Here is a 25,795-nt window from a genome sequence, read left to right as displayed (position 1 = left end):
TAGATACAACTCCTGTCCACAATGAATGTATGATCTAGCATAGTGGTATTCAATAGAAATATGATATATAAGCCACACATGAGCCAGCCACATATGAAATTTCAAATTTTCTAGAAGACACATTAACAAAGTAAAGAGAAAGAAATGAAATTAATTTTTATAATATATTTTATATAACCCCATATTTCAAGATATTATTTCAAACTGTATTACATATTTACAGGTTGAGATATTTACAGGTTGCTTTTGGTATTAAGAGTCTGAAATCTAGTGTGTACTTTACACTTCTAGCACATCTTTCCTTGCATCAGCAACGTTTCAAGTGCTCAGTAGCCACATGAAGCTTGTGGCTACCCTTTTGGACAGTGTAGCTCTGGAGCCCAGTACAGCTGTGGAGTTCAGCATTTTCACTAGGCTGTATCCTGGAGATTTAGAAGTTCACCCATTGTAGTGTGCAATTACATTACCCCCTCTCTTTTAAACAGTGTCTATTCTTATTCCAAGGATTTAACATCTTACCTCTCTCAGGTTTTTTTTTGAAGTGTTTTGTTTGTTGTTTTTGTCAGTATTTTGTTAGAAATATTCCTCAAACGAGGCTATAATCCCAGCATTTTGGGAGGCTGAGGTGGCAGGATTGCTTGCGGCTAGAAGTTTGAGACCAGCCTGGGCAATAAAGCGAGATCCCCATCTCTTAAAAAAAAAAAAAAAATTTTTTTTTTTTTAAATTAGCTGTGCATGGTGGCATGTACCTGTAGTCCTAGCTGCTCAGGAGGCTGAGGTGGGAGGATCACTTGAGCCCAGGAGTTCAAGGGTATAGTGAGCTTTGATTGTGTTAGTGCACTCCAGCCTAGGTGACAGAGTGAGACCCTGTCTCCAAAAAAAAAAATTTTTTTTTTTCCTTGTGTCTGGTGATCCTTGATTGATCGAAAAATCGTGTGTGTGTGTGTGTGTGTGTGTGTGTGTGTGTGTGTGTGTGTGTGTGTGTGTTATGTGGAGTACAGAGATTGGTGATTAACCTTTGATTTCTCTGTAGAGTGAGTGAGTAAGTGAATGAGTAAAAATGAGTAATTTCTCTTTTAGCCTTGCTCTTTATCTTTCTTGGACCATTTTCTTTCTATTCAAGGTAAACTCTTTCCTTTTACTTTTGTTCAGCAGACTAGCTATGCCTGTGCCTAAGAATCAGTTCCCTTCTTCTAAGGGCTTATTGTTGTTTTGTTTTGTTCTGTCATATGCACACAGGGAAAACAACATTTTAAAAAATGTTACAATGATCTAGCTTGTTATAATTCCACTGAAAATATAAAGGGAGGTAGAAGATAGGTGGACTATTTTCTCTTTGTGATATAAATTGCAGTGTACAAGCATAGGTTGCACTGTCTGTTCTGTGTACTGTCCTCTAGAAAGCTGCATACTCACATTCTTTTCAGATTTCTAATTAAATGTCACCTTCTAGGTTCAGCCTTCCATGACCCTTTAAAATTGTAAATCCCCTTCGGTACGTATCTATACTCCCTGGCACCAGCTGTTCCCTTTTCTTGCTTTTTTTTTTTTTTTTTTTTAATTTCACTTACCATCATCGAACACACTACATACTTTATGAATGTCTTTCTCTCCCCAAAATGAGAATAGAAATTTTAAAAAATAGACTTTAAAATTAATGTAACATTCATACAGAAAAAGAGCAGATATTCTAAGTTTACAGCTCGATGAATTTTCATTAAGCGACACGTACATTTGATCACTGTGTCCCAGGTCAAGAAACAGAACATTACCAGTACTCAGAGGCCTTCCATATGCCCCTTCCTATCACTGACCCTGACTTAATCCCCATCTCAAAGGTTTGTTGGTTCTCATTGCATTGGTTTGCATAGCACTCCATTGTATGATCACGTTTTATTCATCTATTATACTTTTGATGTATATTTGAGTGGTTTCCAGTTGGACCCATTATGAATAGTTAGTATTTTGTTTTGAAAAAGCCTGAAAGATTCCTACTGCTTTTTCCTTCCTGACATATGCCTCCTTTGAGGCATTAAGCAGGATTCTCTGCTTGAATTTGGGAGTAGGGGGTGGAAATGTTGTCCAGCCATATATTAGTCCGTCTTCATGCTGCTGATAAAGACATATCCAAGACTGGGCAGAAAAAGAGGTTTAATTGGACTTACAGTTCCACATGGCTAGGGAGGTCTCAGAATCATGGCGGGAGGCAAAAGGCACTTCTTACATGGCGGCGGAAAGAAAATGAAGAAGATACAAAAGCAGAAACCCCTGATAAAACTGTCAGACCTTGTGAGACTTGTTCACCACCATGAGAACACTATGGGGGAAACCACGCCCATGATTCAAATTACCTCAAAGTATCTCCTACTATGTCCCTCGCACAACATGTGGAATTATGGTAGTACAATTCAAGATGAGATTTGGGTAGGAACACAGCCAAACCATCTCATTTTGCCTCTGGCTTCTTCAAATTGCGTGTCCTCACATTTTAAAACCAATCATGCCTTCTCCACAGTCGCCCAAAGTCTTAACTCATTTCAGCATTAATCCAAAAGTCCACAGTCCAAAGTCACATGTGAGACAAGGCAAGGCCCTTCTACCTATGAGCCTATAAAGTCAAAAGCAAGCTAGTTACTTCCTAGTACAGGTATTGGGTAATTACAGTCATTCCAAATGGGAGAAATTGGCCAGAACAAAGGGGTTACAGGACCCATGCAAGTCTGAAATGTAGTGAGGCAGTCAAATTTTAAAGCTCCAAAATGATCTCCTTTGACTCCACGTCTCACATCCAGGTCATGCTGATGTAAGAATTGGGTTCGTATGGTTTTGGGCAGCTCCGCTCCTCCTGGCTGCTTTCCTGGGCTATGTTGAGTGTCTGTGGCTTTTTCAGGCATGCAATGCAAACTGTAGGTGGATCTACTATTCTGGGGTCTGAAGAACAGTGGCCCTCTTTTCACAGCTCCACGAGGCAGTGCACCAGTAGGGACTCTACGTGGGGGCTCTGACCATACATTTCCTTTCTGTACCACCCTTAGCAGAGATTCTCTATGAGATCCCTGTCCCTGCAGCAAAATTCTGGGGATCCAGGCTTCTCCATACATCTTCTGAAATCTAGCTGGAGGTTCCCAAACCCCAATTCTTCACTTCTGTGCGCTCTCAGGCTCAACACCACATGGAAGCTTCCAGTACTTGGGCTTACACCCTCTGAAGCCATAGCCTGAATTCTATGTTGGCCCCTTTCAGCCATGGCTGGAGCAGCTGGGACTTGGGGCACCAAGTCCCCAGACTGCACACAGCATGGGTCCCCTGTCCCCTGTCCACAAAACCATTTTCCTAGACAACCAGGTCTGTGTTGGGAGAGGTTGCCATGGGGAAGGTCTCTGACATGCCCGGGAGACATTTTCTCCATTGTCTTGGGGATTTACATTTGGCTCTTGTTACTTCTGCAAATATCTGCAGTTGGCTTGAATTTCCTCTCAGAAAATGGGATTTTCTTTTCTGTTGCACTGTCAGGTTGCAAATGTTCTGAACTTTTATGCCCTGCTTCCCTTTTAAAACTGAATGCCTTTAACGGCACCCAGGTCACTCTTCAATGCTTTGCTGCTTAGAAAATTTCTTCTGCTAGATAAATCATCTTCCTCAAGTTCAAATTTCCACAAATCTCTAGGGCAGGGACAGAGTGCCATCAGTCTCTTTGCTAAAACATAACAAGAGTCACCTTTGCTTCAGTTGCCAACAAGTTTCTTATTTCCATCTGAGACCATCTTAGCCTGGACTTTATTGTCCATATCACTATCAGCATTTTGGGCAAAGCCATTCAACAAGTCTCTAGGAAGTTCCAAACTTTCTTTCCCACATTTTCCTGTCTTCTTCTGAGCCCTCCAAACTGTTTAAACTTCTGCCTCTTACCCAGTTCCAAAGTTGCTTCCACATTTTCAGGTATCTTTTCAGCAATGCTCCACTCTACTGGTACCAATTTACTGTATTAGTTTGTTTTCACTTGATGATAAAGACATACCCAAGGCTGGGAAGAAAAAGAGATTTAATTGGACTTACAATTCTACATGGTTGGGGAGGCCTCAGATTGATGGCGGGAGGCAAAAGGCACTTCTTACATGGCAGCAGAGGAAATGAGGAAGGTGCAAAAGCGGAAACCCCTGATAGAACTATCGGATATCGTGAGACTTGTACACTACCATGAGAACAGTAGGGGGGAACTGCCCCCATGATCAAATTGTCTCCCACTGGGTCCCTCCCACAACACATGAGGATTATGGGAGTATACTTCAAGATGAGATTTGGATGGGGAAACAGAGCCAAACCATATCAAGCCATATTTGCATTCTCCACTGATAGAGCTCCTCGATAACAGAAATCTTGACTTAATCATCTTGGAAACTTTAGTGTTTTGCATGGGCCAGGATCATAATAATAAAAAAAACTATTTCTGAGGGATCACATCAGCTTTTATTCTCAGAATAGATACCAGAGGTAGGGGAGATAGAGTTTATTTAGAAGGATCAGTGATGAAATTGAGACTCACCATGTGGAAACTTCAAAACCAGCAATAAGAGGGGTTCTTAATACTTTAAGACAGAAATGTGGCTAAGGAATCAGTAGTATACTTTGATTATATTGTATAAAGTATATTTAATTATATTGTATAAGAAAAGCAGGTGGCAGAGATACTAAAAGAATTTTTTGCCTTAGTGTAAAGTAGATATTGAGAGGTAGATGCCTAATTTCTAAATTTTCCTTTTAAAATTATGGTCAAATATATACAACAACATTTGCCATTTTGACTATTTTAAAGGTATACACTTCCGTGACATTAAGTACATTCACATTGTTATGCAGCTGTCAGCACCGTTCATCTCTAGAACTTTCTCATCTTCACCAACTCAAACTCTGTACCCAGTAAACACCAACTCCTCATTGTACCTTCCTCCTAACCCTTGGCAATCACTGTTCTACTTTCTGTGTCTATGAATTTGATTACACTGAAGCCTAATTTAAGAGGAGCCGTGTAATATTTATCTTTTCATGACTAACTTATTTCACTTAGTATAATGTCTTCAAGATTCTAAATTTTCTCTTGAAGCAAATAGATTGGAGGATGGCTTGGGGTTGATTAATAAGTAAAAAATACTTCACTCTCTGAGATTCGAAAACATCTTTCCAAAAGTATCAAAGAAACTTAAAGGCATAATTATTTGCCAAAATATACAATATGTAATTGACTAGTGATTTGTTTTTTTTATTGTCGTTGTTTGTTTTTTTGGTTTTTTTTGAGACGGAGTCTCGCTCTGTTGCCAGGCTGGAGTGCAGTGACGTGATCTTGGCTCACTGCAACCTTCACTTCCTGGGTTCAAGCGATTCTCCCTGTCTCAGCCTCCCGAGTAGCTGGGACTATGGGTGCGTGCCACCACACCCGGGTAATTGTTTGCATTTTTAGTAGAGTTAGGGTTTCACCATGTTAGCCAGGATGGTCTCGATCTCCTGACCTCATGATCTGTCCACCTAGGCCTCCCAAAGTGCTGAAATTATAGGCGTGAACCACCGCGCGCAGCCAACCAGTGATTTTTATGCACAATAAATAATCGAATCATTGACTAAGGTAACAACTGTTAACTCTTTGAAAAAAGAAAATCTGATTTTATGATAGCATCTCCTAGATGTGTCTGGGAGGGTATATTTACCTCCAAACAAGGATAAACCAATGGATGCAATGTTTTTAGATTAAAACAAAATCTTTTTTTTTTTTTTTTTTTAATTTTTGAGACGGGGGTCTCAAAAATGTTGCCTAGGCTGGAGTGCAGTGACCATTCACAGGCACGATCCCACTACGGATCAGCACAGGAGTTTTGACCTGCTCTGTTTCTGACCTGGGCTGGTTCACCCCTTCTTAGACAACCTGGTGGTCCCCGCTCCCAAGAGGTCACCATTTTGATGCCTAACTTAGTGTGGACACCCGATCAGCATAGCGCACTATAGCCCAGAACTCGTGGGCTCAAGTGATCCTCCCACCTCAGCCTCCCCAGTAGCTGGGACTACAGGCACACACCACTGGCCCTGCTAAAACAAAATCTTTAGTGATATTCTTATAGCCAAGACTATTAAAAATGAATTTGTTAAACGTTAGAGGGAATACTCTGACATTGGAAGGGTTCTCTCTTAGAGACCATTATAAAAAAGAGAAGTATTTAGTTCTGGAAGATGAAGTGCTAACCGTGGTTTTTCTGTTGGGAAATTAATGCAGGGAATATGTTTAATATAAAATAAATGCCTCGAGATTGCATGATGTACCAGTCCTTTTCTGTTTGCTCTTTCATACGTACTTTTCACTCCTTTTTATTGTTTCCTTCTATCCTGGGAGGTAAGCAGTATGGACTTTTTCAGTTAGATGTATTGCATACCTGTCTTCTGGTTGGGTTTAGCCCATGTGTGTAAGCCTGGTAGGAGATTGGGGGACTTAAGGAGAGTGACTTATCTGGCTGTGTTCCTCCATCAAAGCCTGTGCCCTTTTATACCTTTATTAGATTCTCCTCAAAATCTTCTGAGTATGGTATCTTCTTTCTGCTGTGACCTAAGTAATACACATAACAAAATCTAGTACATAGTTGGAAGAGAGGAAAGAATCACCAACCCAAGAGATCTGGATATTAGTCTCGTCTCTGCTGTTACTCATAAGAAACAAAATAATATCTGTGCCTTTGCCCTTTGACAAATGAGGAACAGTAACCCTCCCTATCCTAGTGTGGTTTTGTGGTTATGTGGATATATACATATCTAAATTTACCTGAAAGCTTAATACTACCACTACTGGAAGACATTATTACTTTATTCATTACCAGTGTGAAATACCAAGTGAGGGGAATAAACCCTTCCTGGTGAGGTGATATGATGGGCTAGAGGTGACATACAAGCCTTATATGGCCAGGGCTCGCACTAATTGGGAACCCTTGGAAAGTCCTGAGTAAGAAGGAAGCTGTTTCACAGAATGGGGTAGATGGCAGTGCAGACTGTAATGTCTAGTTTTTCTTCGTTTGACTGTGCTTGCCTCTTCCTCATTCCTGGTATTCAGCTCCTGATACGGATCATAACTTTGAGTATCTCCAGGAGTTGCAAACTCAGATGCCTCAGGTGTGAGTCATTTGTTCCAGTCAGTTGTTGCTGTAGGGGAATGTGGGTCATCTGTGGATCATGTCTTCTAACTTTTCAAGGAAAGTTGAAGACGTTAATTTTTATGTGAAGTTCCCCAATTTACAAATGTCACCAACTAATTAAAAATTTAAAAATTGTGTTTGGGCTCAAAAAACACATGTTTGAGCTGGATACAACCTGTGGGCTGCCAACTTTTGACTTCTGCCCTATGGCCATCTTAGATTTCCTGGTGACTTCATAGGATCAGATTAGAGTTCCTACCCCTTCTAACCTTCATAACAAACTGATGTATCTTCCACTTTTTGGTTCTGGTATCTACTTTGCAGATTCCCAGTTCTTTATATTCAACACTTGTATCCAAATGCGTGGGATGCACTCTGGGAAACACTGTCTAGGAAACTGAGCTAATACCTCTGCCAATTCTTAGAGAAGCTGATCTGCTGATAGATGATATGAACTTGTCAGTGCTGCTTCATCATACCAGGCTTGCTTAGGTAGCTACAGTCTCTTCTTAACTAGGCAGTATATAAATCTGTTATGTTCTTTCCTCTACTCTATTAGTTGTCATTTTCTGAATAGGTGCACTCTTCTTTATTAATATGCAGAGACCAGAAAGTTACCTGATCTGATTTAAGTATTTCAGTGTTTTTTCCTGGTGCAAATGAATAACTCCCTTTTGCCAAAGGAGGTGAGAAAAATGCGTAGATAACATTTAGATATAGTTTACAACTTAATGGACATATGTAGCTGATGTTTTTCCAATTTGTGTCCATAAAACATTAGTTCTGGAGACATGAAAATCTTCTGTAAGAAAAGGATTCGATTGCCAGTAGGAGAAATATTCCATACCATATGACCCTCTAGAAGAGTCATAAGGCAAACTTGCTTGGAAAAGAATGAGGAGTCCTCTAGTAAAGAAAGAGTTAACCTTGTTTAATCCAGAAATTGATTCATTCATTTATATGCCAATTATTTATTGAGCATTTACTATGTGCCAGATACTTTGCTTTTCTTCCAGTACATATTGTCCTAATGGAACTTATGTTCTGGTGAGAAAAACTGATAATGGAGAACTAAGCAAATATGTAAATTCCTTATACATCATGAGTAAATAGTGGTAAGAAACTAAACAGGGAGCTGTGATAGGGAATAAAGGGCATATATTGAACATAAGTGAGCAGGAAAGGCCTCTCTTTTTTTTTTTTTTTTTTGAGATGGAGTCTCACTCTGTAGCCCAGGCCGGAGTGCAGTGGCGTGATCCAGCTCACTGCAACCTCCGCCTCTCAGGTTCAAGCTATTCTCCTGCCTCAGCCTTCCAAGCAGCTGGAACTCCAGGTGCGCGCCACCACACCCAGCTAATTTTTCTCGTTTTGGTAGATACGGGGTTTCATCATGTTGGTCAGTTGACCTCGATCTCCTGACCTCGTGATCCACCTGCCCCAGCCTCCCAAAGTGCTGTGATTACAGGCGGGAGCCACTGCGCCCAGCCGGGAAAGTCCTCTCTAAGGAGGTGACTGAGACCTAAAGAATGAGAACAAGGTATCTGCACTATCAGGGGAAAAATGTTTCAGGCAGAAGGAACAGCAAGAACAAAAGTAACTTTAGCAAAATTTGTGTCCCTACTGTGTGCTAGATGTTTTGCATGACAATTTTTTTATTAATTCATTTTTCAGTTGAGAACCTTGGCTTACCATGCAACCAGTCTAAGATACTAGAGTGTATCAACTTGTGGTGGAAAGTGGATGGAACTCAGACATGCTAATGCTATACTGCCTTCCAAATTGCTTGAGATTGAAATATTCTTCCTTTTTTACTTTTTTCAATAGTAGGCCTACTAATAAGCTTAGGTACACGAAATTGGAGAACTCTGGTATACAAGGAATTATAACAATTAGAATTACTGCTGTCATCTTAGAGTTTCAAATAGTAGAGAGGTAGAAAAATACTTTTACAGCTTTATTAAATACTTTTTAAAGAACTTATATAGTAAACATCTTAGATACCTGGAGTTCAACCTCCTGGGCCAATCCTTGGGCAGAATTCCAAGGTTTAGTAAGTGTGTAAACAACAAACCCTAAGAGGAAAAGTGTCCAGTAATAGAAGAGAAAATGGAACAGCTTTGAATTTGGGAGGGGCAAGTAGACGTCATACCTCTGCGGCCCCAAAAGTCTACACAGAGAATTGTAAATGAAGAAATACCGGCCACTGGACATTCTTCTTTTGTTATTAAAACAAAGTTTTGCCCTTAGAACATGTTATCTAGAAAAGAAAGAAAGGTTAGGCATGTTTCTAGTATCATTTTACTTATCAACATTATCTTTTATGACAGTTTGTTTAGAAGATACTGTAAAAGAACTGATCCATTCTGTAGATACTAAATAACTTGGTCTAATGTTGACATTTCTGTTTTTAATTTTGCTTGTGCCTAGAATTTTCTTTCAAAGCCAAATGTTAAAAAGAGTTTGGAGATGAGCTGTGGACTGTGTAAGTACTTTCTGTTACTGCCATGGAAGAATTCTATCTTTGCTGCAAACTACCCTCAAGATGGCAATGAGGTGATGGCAGTTCATATGCTTAGGAAACTTAGCGCAGCGTTGTGCAACAGAACTTTCTGCAATGATGGAAACGTTCTGTAATACAGTGTCTGTTGAGCTGAAGTGGCTGGTGTGACTGAGGAAGTAAATTTTTAATTTTAATTTTAATTTAAATGGCCATTTATAGCTAGTGGCTATCATATTGAATAGCACAGGCTTTGAGGTAACTTTAATACTTTGATGAGGGGAGAAACAAGAGACCCAAAAGCAAAATGATCTTTGAGACTTTGAAGCAGCTTGTTCGAGAGCCTTTTTAGAGGTTAGGGCTATATCCCACACCATCTTTATTTGCATTTCCAGTTACTTTTATAGTCTATCAAAGTAATTACCTTATTAGGAGAAGCTTTTTCAGATCTTTGTGTGACTTAAGATCGCAGGGAAATACATTTGAAGGTTGAGAGGCAGTACTGCCATGTGGAAATGTGGGTGTGGGCTTTACTTTGTCACAATGACTTGTTAGTGCTACTGGTCATAATACCTGGAAGGCCAGGGATATTAACTGTAATATTATCTTGCCTAAAATACCAAAAGTGTCCTCATTGAGAATATTGTTGAGTCTTTTTGATGGGTTATATTAAAATTTAGAAATTCCAGAGGTCAAAGAATTATTTCTTCTAAATGTTGCTGTTGGATAACACTGAAGAAGCTATTGACATTTGTTATGAGCAGCAGCAATGAAACTGGCACCTTATCTCAAGTGCACAAAAATCCATGTTGATGATTTAAAAACTGCTCTGCTGCAAATGAAGGGAAGAAAGGAGGAAGTCTAATCATTGCCAACTGAGACCTCATCTAAGTAATATTCACCTGTCTCCACTTTAAAAGACAAATTAAACTACTTGTAGTATTACGTAGAAGAATGTATGTATTTTGCAATAAATTTCCAAATTTAAAGTCCCCCTTTTCCCTGAAAGAACATAGAAAAGGAAACTACCAATACTAAGTATAGTTGAGTGGTTTTCCTGCTGTTTTCTGTTATGGTCCCTGGAGCTCAGGTGTCCATTTTCATGGAAAGGAACCTTTCACTTGATAAATGAGCTGGAAAAAGGGGGTTTATGTCTGTGTGAGTTGCAGAAAGGACCAGTAGTTATTAAGGTGATAAAATTGCAGGATCAGGTAATGATACTTTCAGAAGCAGTCACTGCAGGCTGTCAACAGAGCCCACAAACCTTTGATGTTGTTCCTGGACCAACCTTGAAAGAAAGTATATCTTTTGTAATTGTCATTGTAACCAGATAACATTTTTGATACAGTTTAGTGTTAGTATCCTTTTTATTTGTAATTATGGGTGATAGATTGATAATTGCATTAATGTCATTATAGGGAGTATATTCAAAAAAAGAAAGGTGGCTGCTTTTTCTTTTTCTTCCCTTCGATGCCATAGTAATGGCAGGGTCCTTACATTTTTCAACAAATATAATCTGATGTCTATTTTGTCTAAAGACAAAATATAATAAAAGTACATGGGAAAGTACTTGGCCAAGACTTATGTTATATGAACATACTTTCTTTTTAAAATGTTTTATTTATATGGTTTTTAGAGATGAGTCTCTGTGCTGTCCAGGTTGGTCATGATCCCCTAGGTGTAAGTGATCCTCCTATCTCAGCCTCTTGAGTAGCTGGGACTATAAGAATGCCCCACCATCCCCAGTCTTACAAATATACACTCTTAAACACTAAAGTTTGTTTAAATAATTTTAGCTGGAGATGAACTAAATCTATTATTTTCAGATTTCAAAGTTCCAATACAATATTATTGTTTCTATACAGCATTTGTTAACATTTGCAAGCTTCATTAATTACCTTCAGTTAATAGCATGATACATTTTCAACACAATCTGTTTCAAATTGATCAGGTGTATAGAATCTGTGGTAACCTCCTAAGCATTGCAGTTGAGGCTGTGTGTGTGTGTGTGTGTGTATGCGTGTTAAAGGCAGAATTTCTTCATTATGAACCATTGAATGAAAAAATTATGCAAATTAATAACATAAAATATATGATTTTATGTGATTAAGATAACATAAAATTAGATGCTTCTACTGAATTAGTTATTATTTTTTGAGATAGATTTTCGCTCTTATTGCCCAGGCTGGAGTGCAATGGCTGATCTTGGCTCACTGCGAACTCCACCTCCTGGGTTCAAGTAATTCTCCTGCCTCAGTCTCCTGAGTAGCTGGGATTACAGGTGCCCACTATTACACCTGGCTAATTTTTTGTATTTTTAGTAGAGATGAAGTTTCACCATGTTGGCCAGTCTGATCTCGAACTCCTGACCTCAGGTGATCCACCCACCTCGGCCTCCCAAAGTGCTGGGATTATAGGTATAAGCCACTGTGGCAGGCCTGAATTACTTTTTCAGAATGTGTGTGTCTTTTTGGAAACAAGGTCTTGCTCTGTTGCTCAGGCTAGAGTGCAGTGTCATGAGCCCTACCTGGGCCAAGTGATCTTCCCACCTCAGCCTCTCAAGTAGCTGAGACTATAGGTGTACACCACCACACCTGGCTAATTTTTTTTTTTTTTTTTGAGACACAGTCTTACTCTGTTGCCCAGGCTGGAGTGCAGTGGCATGTTCTTGGTTCACTGCAACCTCTGTCTCCCGGTTCAAGCAATTTCCCTGGCTCAACCTCCCTAGTAGATGGGACTATGGGCACACACCACCAGACCTGGCTAATTTTTGTATTTTTAGTACAGATGGGGTTTCACCATGTTGACCACGCTGGTGTTGAACTCCTGACCTCAGGTGATGCATCCCCCTTTGCCTCCCAAAGTGCTAGGATTATAGGTGTGAGCCACCACGCCTGGCCACACCTGGCTAATTTTTGTATATCTTTGGCAGGGACAGGGTTTGCCATGTTGCCAAGGCTGGTCTCAACCTCCGGGGCTCAAGTAATCCTCCTGCCTCAGCCTCCCAAAATGCTGGCATTAGAGCATGAGCCACCACATCTGATGAATGTGTATATCGTTTTCCTGTGGTATACTGAAGGGCTTTTAAGAAAAAGTTTCACAGGAAGGGGTTTTGAGTTATTCAAAAGACAACTTTTGAATGAGTTGTCTGTAGGCTGCAATTGCTGCTGATTTGATTCACATCACATGGGGGGTATCTTTGCAGGGTGACTACAGTCTGTTCAAAGATCTCTCCTTCATTTTCCATTGTCTCTATAATACTGAGGTCAGAATTTCTCAAAATGAGAATGAGAGTGCCATTGTCTGTTGTCTACCTTTTAAATGGAAAAGATTAAATTTTATGGTATCCCATTAAAAATCCTGTTTAGGTTTTTTCTTTCTTTTTTTTTTTTTTTTAAGTTTTTTTTTACATTGATATGGATGAATGCCAATTATTATGTATAACATGGTTTTGACAGAAAACTATGTTGAGTTGATCCAGATGGAAAATGATTGTCTTTTGGATATATAACAGTAAAATTGTTAAATTATGGAGAAGAAATCCCATGTTCTGAAAATAATTTCTTGGACGTCGATAATCAGAGATGTAAGATAACAGCTACAGAGTTCTTTGACCTGGCTTTTGTATTATCCACTTGGCTCAGAATTGTACCGTTTCATCATGGGCAAGTCTCTGGAGAGAAAGCATGAAATGTTCAGCTTGTTTAATCTCTTAGCAATTCAGAAAATGCTGTATATGCTGAAAATAAATGAGGCGGGCTGATCATCTGAGGTCATGAGTTCGAGACCAGACTGGCTAACATGGCAAAACCCTGTCTCTATGAAAAATACAAAAATCAGTTGGATGTGATGGTGGGCACCTGTAGTCCCAGCTGCTTGGGGGCTGAGGCAAGAGAATTGCTTGAACCTGGGAGGTGGAGGTTGCAGTGAGCGGAGATTGTGCCACTGCACTCCACCCTGGCGACAGAGCAAGACTCCATCTCAAAAATAAATAAAATAAAATAAAATAAATAAATAAATGACTATGAACTTTCATTTTTCTCTTGTAATACCTAGAGATAAATGCTTTAGAATAATTTAAGAATTATACCTAATTTCTAAAAATATAAGTTACAGAAATGATGACAAACATAATTTATCTTCCATGGAATATTTTTGGATAGAACAAAACATTTATGATGTTTAATCTATATTTGTATGAAGAAGATTTGATTCAAGTGGAATTAGGAATACTTTAGGTGAATAGTATGTGGGAACATAGCATGTTTTATGTTTTTGTTTCCTTGGCTATTTTAAAAATATGGCTATGTTTAAATATGTTGCTACTGTGTAAGGCCTAGAAGTCCACTAGCCTCTGTATTTTGTTCCTTATGATATCAACTGTTCTCAATGCACTACCTTTTGTTGAAAGAAACATGTATACATTCCTAGAATCTTTAACATTCCCAATGAAATGCCAAGACAGATCTGTCAAATCTAATTTTACAGAAGTGGAATGTATTTGTCAATATATTACTGCCAAAAATAACTTTAAAATTTTTTCTTCATTTTATTTATCATCATTTCTTGTGACTTATGAGAACAAATTTTTGATGTTAACAAGTCCCATTATGTAAGTTTAAAATCTAATATTATTTTAACATTGTACAGAGCAGGAAACTCTAAAGGCTGTTGTTCCTGAGGCTAGCCCCAGTTTCAGTCCACTTCCCTTACAACCATCTCCTGTGTTGGTAAACCCCAAATGTCCCCTGTTTTCCTCTCTGCCTTCATACTGGTTACTATTAATGCAAAAATGTTTCCAGTTTTTATGAATACTTGTGTGTGTCAGGTTTTAATGAAATGCTAAAGGACATTACTAATAGACCCCAAGAGATTCAGTATCTTCTTCCCCTGCCACACTTCCTGCCCAAGTGCTGATGGACTGTGGAAACAATGACTACCATGGAGCACTGTTTTAAGATGTAATATGCCAAATTCCCAGACATCAACCTAAAATAAATTCTGCTCATGAAAAGTATGCAGGGCATGTTTCTGCTTAAAAAAGAAAAAAAGAAAGTTCTGGGAAAAAAACCTAAATTGAGTTCAGAAGATAGAGTACCATATAAAAGAGTGGCGAAGTTATAGGAAGTATTTATTTTTTATCTTTAATTAGGCATTTTTTTTCATATTGACAAAGCTTATACATTTTGCTAGACGTAAATAAATACATAGATCATAAACAGAAATGTTTCAGAGATAGTTTATTGTTTGAGAGACAGTCAACAATAGTAATTAATAGTAATAAATAATGCTAACTCCTGGCACTTTACCATTGACAGGGTGTTTTCACCAGTATCTCACATGACCCTTATAGCAACTCACAGCTCATTTCTGTGAAAACTGAGGCACAGAATTGCATGAAGAAGGCTCCAAAGTGGATTTTGCTTTAATTCAGTACTTTTTCCACCTCATACCTTTTTCATGGTTGATTTATAATAGAGTTAATGTGCCTTTTAAAAGAACAGTGTCCATATCTTATTGGAAATAGTAAAGCTGTCAAAAGAGAGCAGTTATGAATCTGTCATCCTCTTACTTCCATCTTAAAAGTTTAAACAATTGACTCTTTCCTTTCCTACTTACCATCCTTGTGTTTTCAGAATGCTATCACCAGTCAGTAGCAGTGTAAAATGATCAACTATTCTGAATGATTTGTACCCTTTCTTAGACTTCAGGAGTTGCTTTCTACTCAAATTAGTTCAATTGTGTTGACTCAACAAGCATTGCTAGGCATTAGATTTAACAGCACAATGTTTATTCTTTATCTTTTTATGTCTTTTTATTCACAATTAAAATTTGTGTAAGCTTTGTATAATTTCCATTTAAAGTTAATATTTTTCAACAAACGTAAGAACAGAAATATACCTAATTTTTACCAAACTTTTCTAATTATTTTAGCCGGTTATTCTGACCCTAATCTTATAGAAGCACAGCTTGTTTTGATGCGCTTTTCTTTATTGTGCCTTGCAGATACTGCACTTCTTATAAATTGAAGGCTTGTGGCAACCCTGCATTGAGTGTCAAACAGCGTGTGGTCACTTCATGTCTCTGACTCATATTTTGGCATTCTTGCAATGTTTCAAACCTTTTTACTATTACGTCTGTTATGGTGAGCTATGATCAGTGATCTTTGATGTTACTATTGTAATTATTTTGGGGTGCCACAAACCACATCCATATAAGACAGAGAAGTTAATTGAGAAGTGTGTTTGTTCTGCCTGCTCCATTGACCCACCCTTCTCTGGTTTCTCTCCCTCTCTTTTGGCCTTCCTATTGTCTAAGACACAATATTGAAAATAAGCCAATTAATAACCCTACGATGACTTATAAGTGGTCAAGTGAAAAGAAGAGTCATGTATCTCTCACTTTAAATCAAAGGCTAGAAATGATGAAGCTTAATGATGAAGGCATATCAAAAGCTGACATAGGCCAGAAGCTAGGCCTGTTGTGCCAGTTTGAACACACAAATGATACACACAGTGAACACACAAATGATAAGAGGGTGAAACAGCTTTATTGCTTATATGGAGAAAGTTAGAGTAGTCTGATAGAAAATCAAACCAGCCGTAATGTTCCCTTAAGCCAACGCCTAATCTAGAGCAAGGACCTAACTCTCCTTAATTTCTTGAGTTCTGTGAAGGCTGAGAGAAGTGAGGAAGCTGCAGAGGAGTACTTTGAAGCTAGCAGAGGTTGGTTTATGAGGTTTAATGAAAGAAGCCATCTGTATAACATAAAAGTGCGAGGTAAAGCACAAGTGTTAATGTAGAAGCTGCAGCAAATTATCAAGAAGGTCTAGCTAAGACACTTGGTGAAGGTTTGGGCGCGGTGGTGCACGCCTATAATCCTAGCACTTTGGGAGGCCGAGGCGGGCAGATCACAAAGTGAAGAGATTGAGACCATCCTGGCCAACATGGTGAAACCCCGTCTCTACTAAAAAACAAATACAAAAATTAGATGGGCATGTTGGCACGCGCCCTATAGTCCCAGCTACTCAGGAGGCTGAGGCAGGAGATTCGATTGAACCCAGGAGGCAGAGGTTGCAATGAGCCGAGACTGCACCACTGCACTCCAGCCTGGCGACAGAGCAAGACTCCATCCCACACACACAAAAAAAAAGATACTTGATGAAGGTGGCTATACTCAACAACAGATTTTCAGTGTAGTTGAAACAGTGTTATATTGGAGGAAGATGCCGTCTACGTCTTTCATAGCTGGAGAGAAGTCAATGCCTGGCATCCAAGCTTCACAGGACAGGCTGACTGTCTTCTTAGGAGCTCATGTTCACATTGCTGTACAGCCAGTCTTCAGAATCTTTTCATTTTATTAAACTGAAATTCTATACCCAATAAACAACTCCCCATTTTCTTCTTCCTCTTGCCTCTGGCAACCGCCATTCTACTTCTTTCTCTATAAATTTGACTGCTTTAGGTACCTCATGTAAATTGAATCATACAGTATTTGTCTTTCTCTGACTAGCTTATTTCATTTAGTATAATGTCCTCAAGGTTCATTCATATTGTAGCATGTTTCAGAATTTTCCTTTTGTTTTTCCACTGTATGCCTTTAAAAAAAATTCTACAAACCTACCATTATTATTCCTTTTGTTTTGTAAATTATTTTTCCTGCCTAGCAATGTGTTGTACACTTCTCATGTCAATATTTATATGTCATTATGTATAAATCATTTTCATTATAGCATCCCCATTTTACAGATGGGGAAACCGAGGCTTGGTAGTGAATAACTTTTAGTTTATAAGTAGCAGTGGCAGGAACTAAGTCCAGGCATGCTTGATTCTAGAGTTAGAGTGTAGTGCAGTTTGGGTAGGTCAAGGGTGTGATTATTGTGGAAATGTGAAGCAGTTTTCTTGAAGACTAATGTCTGTAGTAGTTTATAGACCTTACTTAAATGCTTTTGTGGTAGAGAAGCTCCACAACTTGAAGCCTGTGGTTGCAACAGGCACAAATGTCTGTCTCCAGAAACATTTTCCAAGTAATACACTTCACTATATTTTCTCTTACAATCACCTATATCTGTGTTAAAACTGTAAGAATCTGTGTTAAAATGGTAAGAATGTACCAGTTGTCTTGATTAGAAATATATTTTCAATAGCCTTTCAAAAAACCAGAGACAAATGAGCGGAGAGGAAATTATCTGCCTCTTATCTGAAGGCTAATGACAAAAGAAAAAAATGTCATCCATGTGGACTTTAATAGAAATATGCCAAAACCCTTAATGAGGTAGGTTAGGTATCATGATCAGCATAGCTCATTACAGAATTGTTGTATTTTAGAGCTAGAAAAAAAAAAAAAACACAGAAATGATTTCAACTTCTTCATTTCATAAATGAAGTGATACTGTTGTGAAATGTCTAACCAAATTAATTAACTGTGCAATTAGGGTTGTAGTCTGTTTCTTGTTTCTCAATAATTCCCTTTCAGCTATTGTTGGTGAACAGGGTCAGATTTTCTAATACAAACTAGCTATTACTTTTATTCTACACTATGAGTATGTTTTATAGAAAGTCTTCCTGTCTTATACTATAATTGAGGAGACTTGGAAATCTTAGCCCATGATTTCCATTGTTATATAATCTGCAAGGCTAGAGATGTATGTGGATTGGAGGTATGTGTTTTTCTTGTCTATGAAAGTAGTTGATGATTTCTCAGAGGTTAACTGAACATTTATCACCAATTCTAATGTGATAGGGAATGAGGTATTATAGTATCATTAGAAATGAAGGAAATTGGGATGAAAGCTTTCTTGAATTTCTTTTTTTTTTTAAATTTATTTTTTAAATTTTAAGACGGGGTTTCACCATGTTGGTCAGGCTGGTCTTGAACTCCCAACCTCAGGTGATCCGCCTGCCTTGGCCTCCAAAGTGCTTGGATTACAGGCATGAGCCACCACGTCCGGCCAGTTTTCTTGAATTTCTAACCCTGATGCAATCAGGCAGTTGTTGATGGATTCCATTATCTTTGTGAGTCTTGTCAATGGCAGAGACCTAACTGAAGATTAGCGCCCTCGTAGAGAAGGGTCAAATCAACTACAATATAGTAAATATTGTTGAACAGGAGTTGTCAAACTGTAGCCCATGGGCTGCCTGTTTTTGTGTGACTTACAATGTTTTCTTTTAATGTTTTTGAACAATGTTTTAACATTTTTAAATCACTAAAAAAATTTCAAAAGAATAGTACTTCATGATATGTGAAAATTATAAGAAATTTAATTTCAAAGTTTATAAATAAAGTTTTATTGGAACACGGCTACACTAATTTGTTTATGTATTATGGCTACTTTTGTACTAAAATAGTAGAGTAGTTGTGACAGAGACCAGATAGTCCCACAAAATCTAAACTGTTTACTATTTGGCCCTTTATAGAAAGAATTTGCCAACTCCTACAGGAAAACATTGAGAATGATTTGTTTTGGAGTACCATGGAAATTTGGGATCTTTGCTTACCTAGAACTGCAGCTGTACACTACTATATTCCTTAAAGAATTTCTCTACTTTTTTTTTTTTTTTTTGTCTCTGGGACAACCCACACTAGTCCATTCATGACTATTTTTTATGACTTTCTTTGCGATTTTCCAGTGGTTCCTTTTGCCAATCATGTGAATAGGCCAAAACCACACAGGAAGGCCTGTGGTTTGCCTAAAGAAGCTTTTCTAGAGGGATATGTCTGGCTTGGGTACCTCCCCGTTTGTTGTACAAACCTATAGTTTGATTCTGATCATTACACTAGAGCTTTGATTCAAATGTATATAAAATGACCATCACTGTCAGAGTGTAAAATGAATAAGCATATTTATGGTTGGATCCATATTTATAGGAAGAAAATCTTAATCCTTATTTTTATCAGGCATTTTAGTAACTTTAGTAATGTTTCTCATGACTCCTAGTTATAAATCAAGATTAATTAATATATATTTTTATTGGTTAACCTTAAACACATAAACCCAGTGTCCTTTTTTATAGTCATCTTTTGATAGAGTTAAACATCAGTGATTGGGAGACCACATAACATCTCTTGTAAAAGTTATTTACCCTCTTTTCCCAGCTGTGGTTACTTGATTTTAGCTTCTGTTGAGGCCCCTGTAAGAAGGGAGTGGCCCTACAGCCATATAAGAGATGTGTGCTTTGCAGCCGCTGAGAACTGGGGATCCTGCCATAATTGCCACCATCCTTTTAAAACATAACAACAAGCAGGTGTTGTGTATCCAGAAAGAACCCTTATCTGAAAGTTTGGAGTTTGGTCAAGCAGATCTTCTATTATGTTTTACTCATGCCTTCATTATGCTTTTGTGCCCACTGAGGATGATTGTTACCTGTGAAAGTAGTTGATGATTCCTCAGAACCATTGCCTTGGTTCTAGGTAGCTAGTAACTAGTTTGGTTAGTGCCATGGAGAATGTGGAGCACTGGTCTGGGTCATGATAGTGAGTTGAGTAGCTGGATTGCCTCCTCATTTCACAGGGTGGTTCTTTTATCTGATTAGTGCCAGATGCTTATGTGTCTTAGCTTACATAAGTTTTGAGGTCTTGAGAGTAGAGCCCACTAGTGGGAGGAACTGGGCATACTCTTTAGGAATCTTCTGCATCTAGAGAATCCTTTTACAATAGAGTCTTCTCACATTTTGAGACAGGCCATGAGGTAGACCTGGGGCTCAGTAAGCAAAGCCAATGAGAATGGCAGCATGAAACAGAGAGGCTGAAGCAGATGCAGGCTAGAGTGGGTGGTAAGAAGCCTGGGGGAGCAGCAAGATGAGATATCTTAGATACTGTTTGCTCTGACTTAGTAATAAGGGGAAGTTGGGATGGGACATAACCTTAAGGCATTTTGACTTAGCTTTGACATGTTGATGACAATTGAGACTAGAGGGAAAATCCCCTATTTTCATGTCTGAAATGCAGAAAAATAGAGTGAACATTTATAATCCAACCCTGGAGTTTGAAAACATATATAGTAACCAAATGAGTTATTGTATAAGTTGGAAATGTGATGTAAGATATTATGATAAAGTTGTGATTTTCTGTTTTAAGAGGGAAGAGTGAAGTGGGAGCCATGCTTGTTCTCCTCTGAGGAGGGTAGAGGACTGTGGACTCACGTGGCAGGAACTATATCAGGGACAGGGAGGAAAGCCATGAAAGAGAAAGAGAGGAGAGCTATGTCTCAGCATCTGAGCAGTTATCTATGGAAAGCTTCATACTCTGTGTCCAGCTATCTCAATCGGGTCCTGGAAGAAGGGACTCCCTCAGAAGCTTTATTGCTGGCACCCAGGCTGTATTGTCCTAAGAGGTGTGACCCACCAGGCCATGAATCATCAACCCTGTAGTAGGCAGGTCCTCCAACAGTTTGAGTATGGTGTGTGTATATGTGTGTGTGTGTGTGTGTGTGTGTGTGTGTGTATTTGTCTACTTACCACCAGGCTGAGTTATTGGGGGTCTGTCTAGAAAGGAACAGTGTCCCTGTAAACAGGAGGAGGCTCCCCAGAACATCAGTATCCAACATAAACACACTGGATTAGGACAATACACCCCGGCTCCTTTGAGGAGGGGCTGTTCCTAAAACCCTGGCAGGACAGAAGAGGGGATGGTGGGGGCCAGAAAAGGAGTAGGTATCAGCAGGAGTTACTTTTGAGTTTTCTCATCTGACTGTAATTGATATAAAGTGGAATCTTAGATTATTAAAATTAGACTAGATCTTAAGGATTATCTAGTTCAGCCTCCTCATTTTACCAGTGCGGGAACAGATACGTACAGGGGTTCTAGGATTTATCTTAGATTAGAGAGGTAATAATTGGTACTGTTGGCTAGACTCCAGGTCTCTTGATTCAATAATGATTCTTTCTCCAACTTGGATCATGAAGGGTTAAATTGTAGCAGGACTCTGGTATGGGATTCAGGGCTGCAGAGTGAAGTAAGTATAACACACTCTTGCCTCAGGAAGTTGTAGTTAGGATAGTGTTCCCTAGAACAGGTGACCCAAGAAGAACTTTTGACTTAGGTGAATGTTCCACGTTTTGTAAAGAACCAGGATGTGATTGTTTCAGGAGGGGGTGTCTAGGCATAACAGCAAGTCTCTCTTGCTGAGAGTGAGATGGAAATAGAGACAATTCCTTAGGAGGTAGGTGGAGGGATCTAGTTGAAGGCTTTCCTGTTGAGCTTTGAAGTTGCAGTCAGTGTTTATAGGGTCCAGACAAGTAGTATCTACTGTGACACTTGGAGAACTGAAAAGTAGAGTGGGACTTAATGGTTACTGAGTGTGCCTTGGGTAGGACAGGTCCTTTTATGGTTGTAGCTTTGTGCACTTGACTACTTATTTCTGCTTCGCTGAGGAATACAACTCTCATCTTAAGCTATCACGATGACTAAACATCATCCCTTTCATACCACTTCTCTGTTTAATTTTTTCATACATGGGAATTGAACATAGAATATAAAAAGAATTTTTATAAACTCAAAACTGAAATATTTGGCCCACTGTAGATTTGGTTTTAATGGAAAGAATGAACCTAGTTTTTGAAATGATTTTTTTTTTTTTTGGCTTCTATTATGATCACCTACTCTACACGGGCAGTATTGCTAACTGGTTAAGCACAAGGATTCTGAGCTAGCGGCTACTCCTGTTGAATTCTGGCTCTGCTAATTATAATCTGTGACCTTTGATAAGTTATTTATCCTTCATGCCTCAGTTCCTCACCTATAAAATGGGGATAAGACCTCCTAGGGTCATTTTAAGGGAAAAATAAGTTAATACATGAATTAGAACAATGCCTGGTACACATAAAGTGCTATCTACATATTAGCTATTATTACATTCCAAGCATTCATCTAGGCCTTTTGTCACATTTATAAGTAAACCGAGGCCCAGAGAGATTTAAAAACTTGCTTAATTGAGATCAGCTATCTAATAAGTGATCTAATAAGTGGCTAAGGTGGGAGCTGAATCTTCTCTGACTAAACCTGGCTTTTCTGTCTGTTAAGCCTGGCTCTTAACACCTCTGCTGGATTTCTTAGGTATGGCAAATCACTTAACTGTATGTAGGTTGTAGGTTTTATATCTTATCTACTCATTTGTCCATTGATCTTTTACTTTCTTTTTTTTTTTTTTTTTTGAGACGGAGTTTCGCTCTTGTTACCCAGGCTGGAGTGCAATGGCGCGATCTCGGCTCACCGCAACCTCCGCCTCCTGGGTTCAGGCAATTCTCCTGCCTCAGCCTCCTGAGTAGCTGGGATTACAGGCACGCACCACCATGCCCAGCTAATTTTTTGTATTTTTAGTAGAGACAGGGTTTCACCATGTTGACCAGGATGGTCTCGATCTGTTGACCTCGTGATCCACCCGCCTCGGCCTCCCAAAGTGCTGGGATTACAGGCTTGAGCCACCGCACCCGGCCTGATCTTTTACTTTCTGATGTAGATATTTCATTATATTTTCATTCTGCTAATAAAATGCATTTTCTTAATATATCTGTCTCTTAAGAATTATAAAACATATAGCATAAAAATAAGCCTTAAAATAGTGCTACTCAAATAATTAGTTAAGAACTTCAAAAATCCATGCTAACTACTAAATTGTGAAAAGCATAAAATGTTATTTTGTGTGATATTTGATAATGGCAATCAGTGTTTCCACACACTTGTAAGTTTTGTGTAAATTTAGGTAGTTATTATCAGGCATTTTGAGCTTACTATTTTAAAACAATCATGACATTAATGTTCTAACTATTTGCACATCTTAATTACCAGGAAGAAATTATATCAAAATGTTACAGCTTGTGGAAAGCTTCCCAACCTGTACCCTAGGTTAAGATAAAGAGAATTAAGGCCCAAGAAATGTGATAGGCTCACTTAGCAACAATGACAGGTAAGGTTGTTGAGAATTAACAGCTTTTAACTGTAGCAGGTTGGTAGTATAATGGGCTTTGCTTACGGTAATGAAGCATCAATTAGACGACTAACTTTTTATTTATTTTATAATATTATTGGAAATGGCTGGGCAAGGCGGCTCACACCTGTAATCCCAACACTTTGAGAGGCTGAGGAGGGCGGATGACCTGAGGTTAGGAGGTTGAGATCAGTCTAGCCAGTATGCGAAACTCCGTCTCTACTAAAAATACAAAAATTAGGCGGGTGTGGTGGTCCATTCCTGTAGTCCCAACTACTCTATTTGGGAGGCTGTGGCAGGAGAATTGCCTGAACTCGGGAGCTGGAGGTTGCAGTGGGCCAAGATCACACCACTGCACTCCAGCATGGGCGACAGAGCAAGACTCCGTCTCAAAAATAAATAAATAAAATTATTGGAGAGATCTGTTAAGTGATAATAGTAATCCTACAATTTGTAGAACTTGTTTTATACACTTTTAATGTTGTATTGAAAATTCAAAATCACATTTTATAGCATTGTCAACTTTATAATTTCTTAGGGAGAAACCTGTTCAATGGAAAGGAAAGTAGCAAAAGCAAGACAAAACACCACACTACTCCAGCAAAACCATTCTAAACAGCCAGTACCTCATCTTCTTCAAAGTGGTTGCAATTTGGTGGTGGTAGAGGGTAGGGGTTGGTATTTGACTTTAACTCTAAATTGGAAATTGCCCAATCATTCAGGTGGCTTTAAAAAAGGATAAAAAATGTAAAAATTTATTCATTTATGTTATGTCTTCTGGCAAGGTAAAGAATTGTATCAAGATGAAGTAGCTATTGTTAAAGTTTATTTAATGTGTTAGCAAGGATATATTCAAGATTGAAACAATTGGCAATGATGGAGGAAAAGATGGCTCAGGGTATGTGGCAATGTGACATTAAAAATTACATCAGGCAGAGTGTGTCTCAGTAATGACCATATGTCCTTACCAGCTGATGTCTATTTTAGGACTTGGATAAATGGGTTGGAGGTCTTAGATATGCTTTAAAGGATTGTTCTTGCATCACCTTTATTAGGTTTGTTTTCAAATTAGTCAAATGTATTTCAAATGGGCAAATTGATAAAATGTGCATATGTGCTATCAAACGAATGAATATAATGACAAAATTGTGACTAAAAATTTGGATGCTGACCCCTTTCAGGTTATGTGGCTTCATATCATTGAGAACTAGGAAGAAATATGGATATTTTGTGTCCTTTTAATTTACAGGAATAAAATAATTTATTTTTTCTCTATTTAGAGTTTTCATCTAAAACCAAAATTTAGTTTTAACCTGATAGTTAATACAGGAATGAAATGGGAGTAAAAGTTATTTTCCAAGAGACATTTTTAAGGACTAATTTAAAGGAACAGGCAAAGGAGAGCAGAGCCCCAGCCGTTGCTGCTTGAGAGAGATAAGCAGAAGTGTGGGTGCGCTTAATGTCACATGGCAGGAGGCTTCCCCAGAACGGTTCGTCAGTCCAGGGAGCCGTTTCATTTTCTAGCTGATAGAGTTGTACTTGGGAAATATTCAGTTTCCTGCTTACTGCTTCATTATGGATTATACAGGTAAAAGTAAACATTAAATATTTTCCAGTTATATAGAATTACTTTAAAAATGTTTTGAATTTATATTTTTAAAATTATATTGATTGTGTGAGTACTTTAAAAAATATGTATTAGTTTATTTCTGAGTATTGTATGAATTTGTTTTATGCAAATTGTGATTAATTTAGGATAAGCACTTCAGGGAATTTCTGAGGCACACCTTTGTTGTTTCTTCTATTTCAGTTGGATCATACTTAAACAGACTTAAACTGCAACCCATAATTAATATACATTTCTCCCGTCTTAGGCCAGAGGATTTAAAGTACAAACATCTGAGTTCAGATTATTCCACACAGTGAATGAAATACATATACAGTGTACAAAGAGTTTCTGGTATTGTGGTCATGGTTTTGTGCTTGGGTATGGGCTCTGTCTTTTAGATGGTGTTAATGTAGTGAGGTAAATTGGAGAATTTCAGTTTTTATCCTAAATTTTCCGAGTATAAATGTGCGCAGATTTTTCTGATGGATTGCTAACCTTTTCCTTTTTTTAATTGCATAGCCTTATTCTCAATTTCTAGTTTCTCTGAATGGTAAATTGGTACATGTTTAGAAATAAGGGTAGATTAACCGTGGGTAGGT

General features: G+C 38.4%; 1 protein-coding gene across 10 annotated transcripts in view; it reads left to right on the top strand.

Annotated features, from left to right (window-relative positions):
• Nucleotides 1–25,795, top strand: part of ST7 (suppression of tumorigenicity 7) — a 299,415-nt gene that overhangs the window by 42,070 nt on the left and 231,550 nt on the right. For 3 of the 10 annotated variants that reach the window (XM_032276212.1, XM_032276209.1, XM_032276205.1), the window contains exon 1: nucleotides 25,054–25,175. The exons of 6 other annotated variants lie outside the window; for them this stretch is intronic. In XM_032276212.1, the coding sequence (XP_032132103.1) occupies nucleotides 25,163–25,175 (13 nt within the window). In that variant the 5' untranslated portion in view covers nucleotides 25,054–25,162. Of the gene's footprint in view, nucleotides 1–23,991; nucleotides 25,176–25,795 lie in introns of those variants that run through there. One more of the 10 variants, XM_032276210.1, reaches the window with a different exon arrangement.

The sequence above is a fragment of the Sapajus apella genome, unplaced genomic scaffold, assembly GCF_009761245.1.
Source record: "Sapajus apella isolate SASKATOON/1434 unplaced genomic scaffold, GSC_monkey_1.0 scaffold7, whole genome shotgun sequence".
NCBI classification, from domain to species: Eukaryota; Metazoa; Chordata; class Mammalia; order Primates; family Cebidae; genus Sapajus; species Sapajus apella.
The sequence above is the reverse complement of the archived record's forward strand: the minus strand, read 5'-3'. Positions and strand labels throughout refer to the sequence as shown.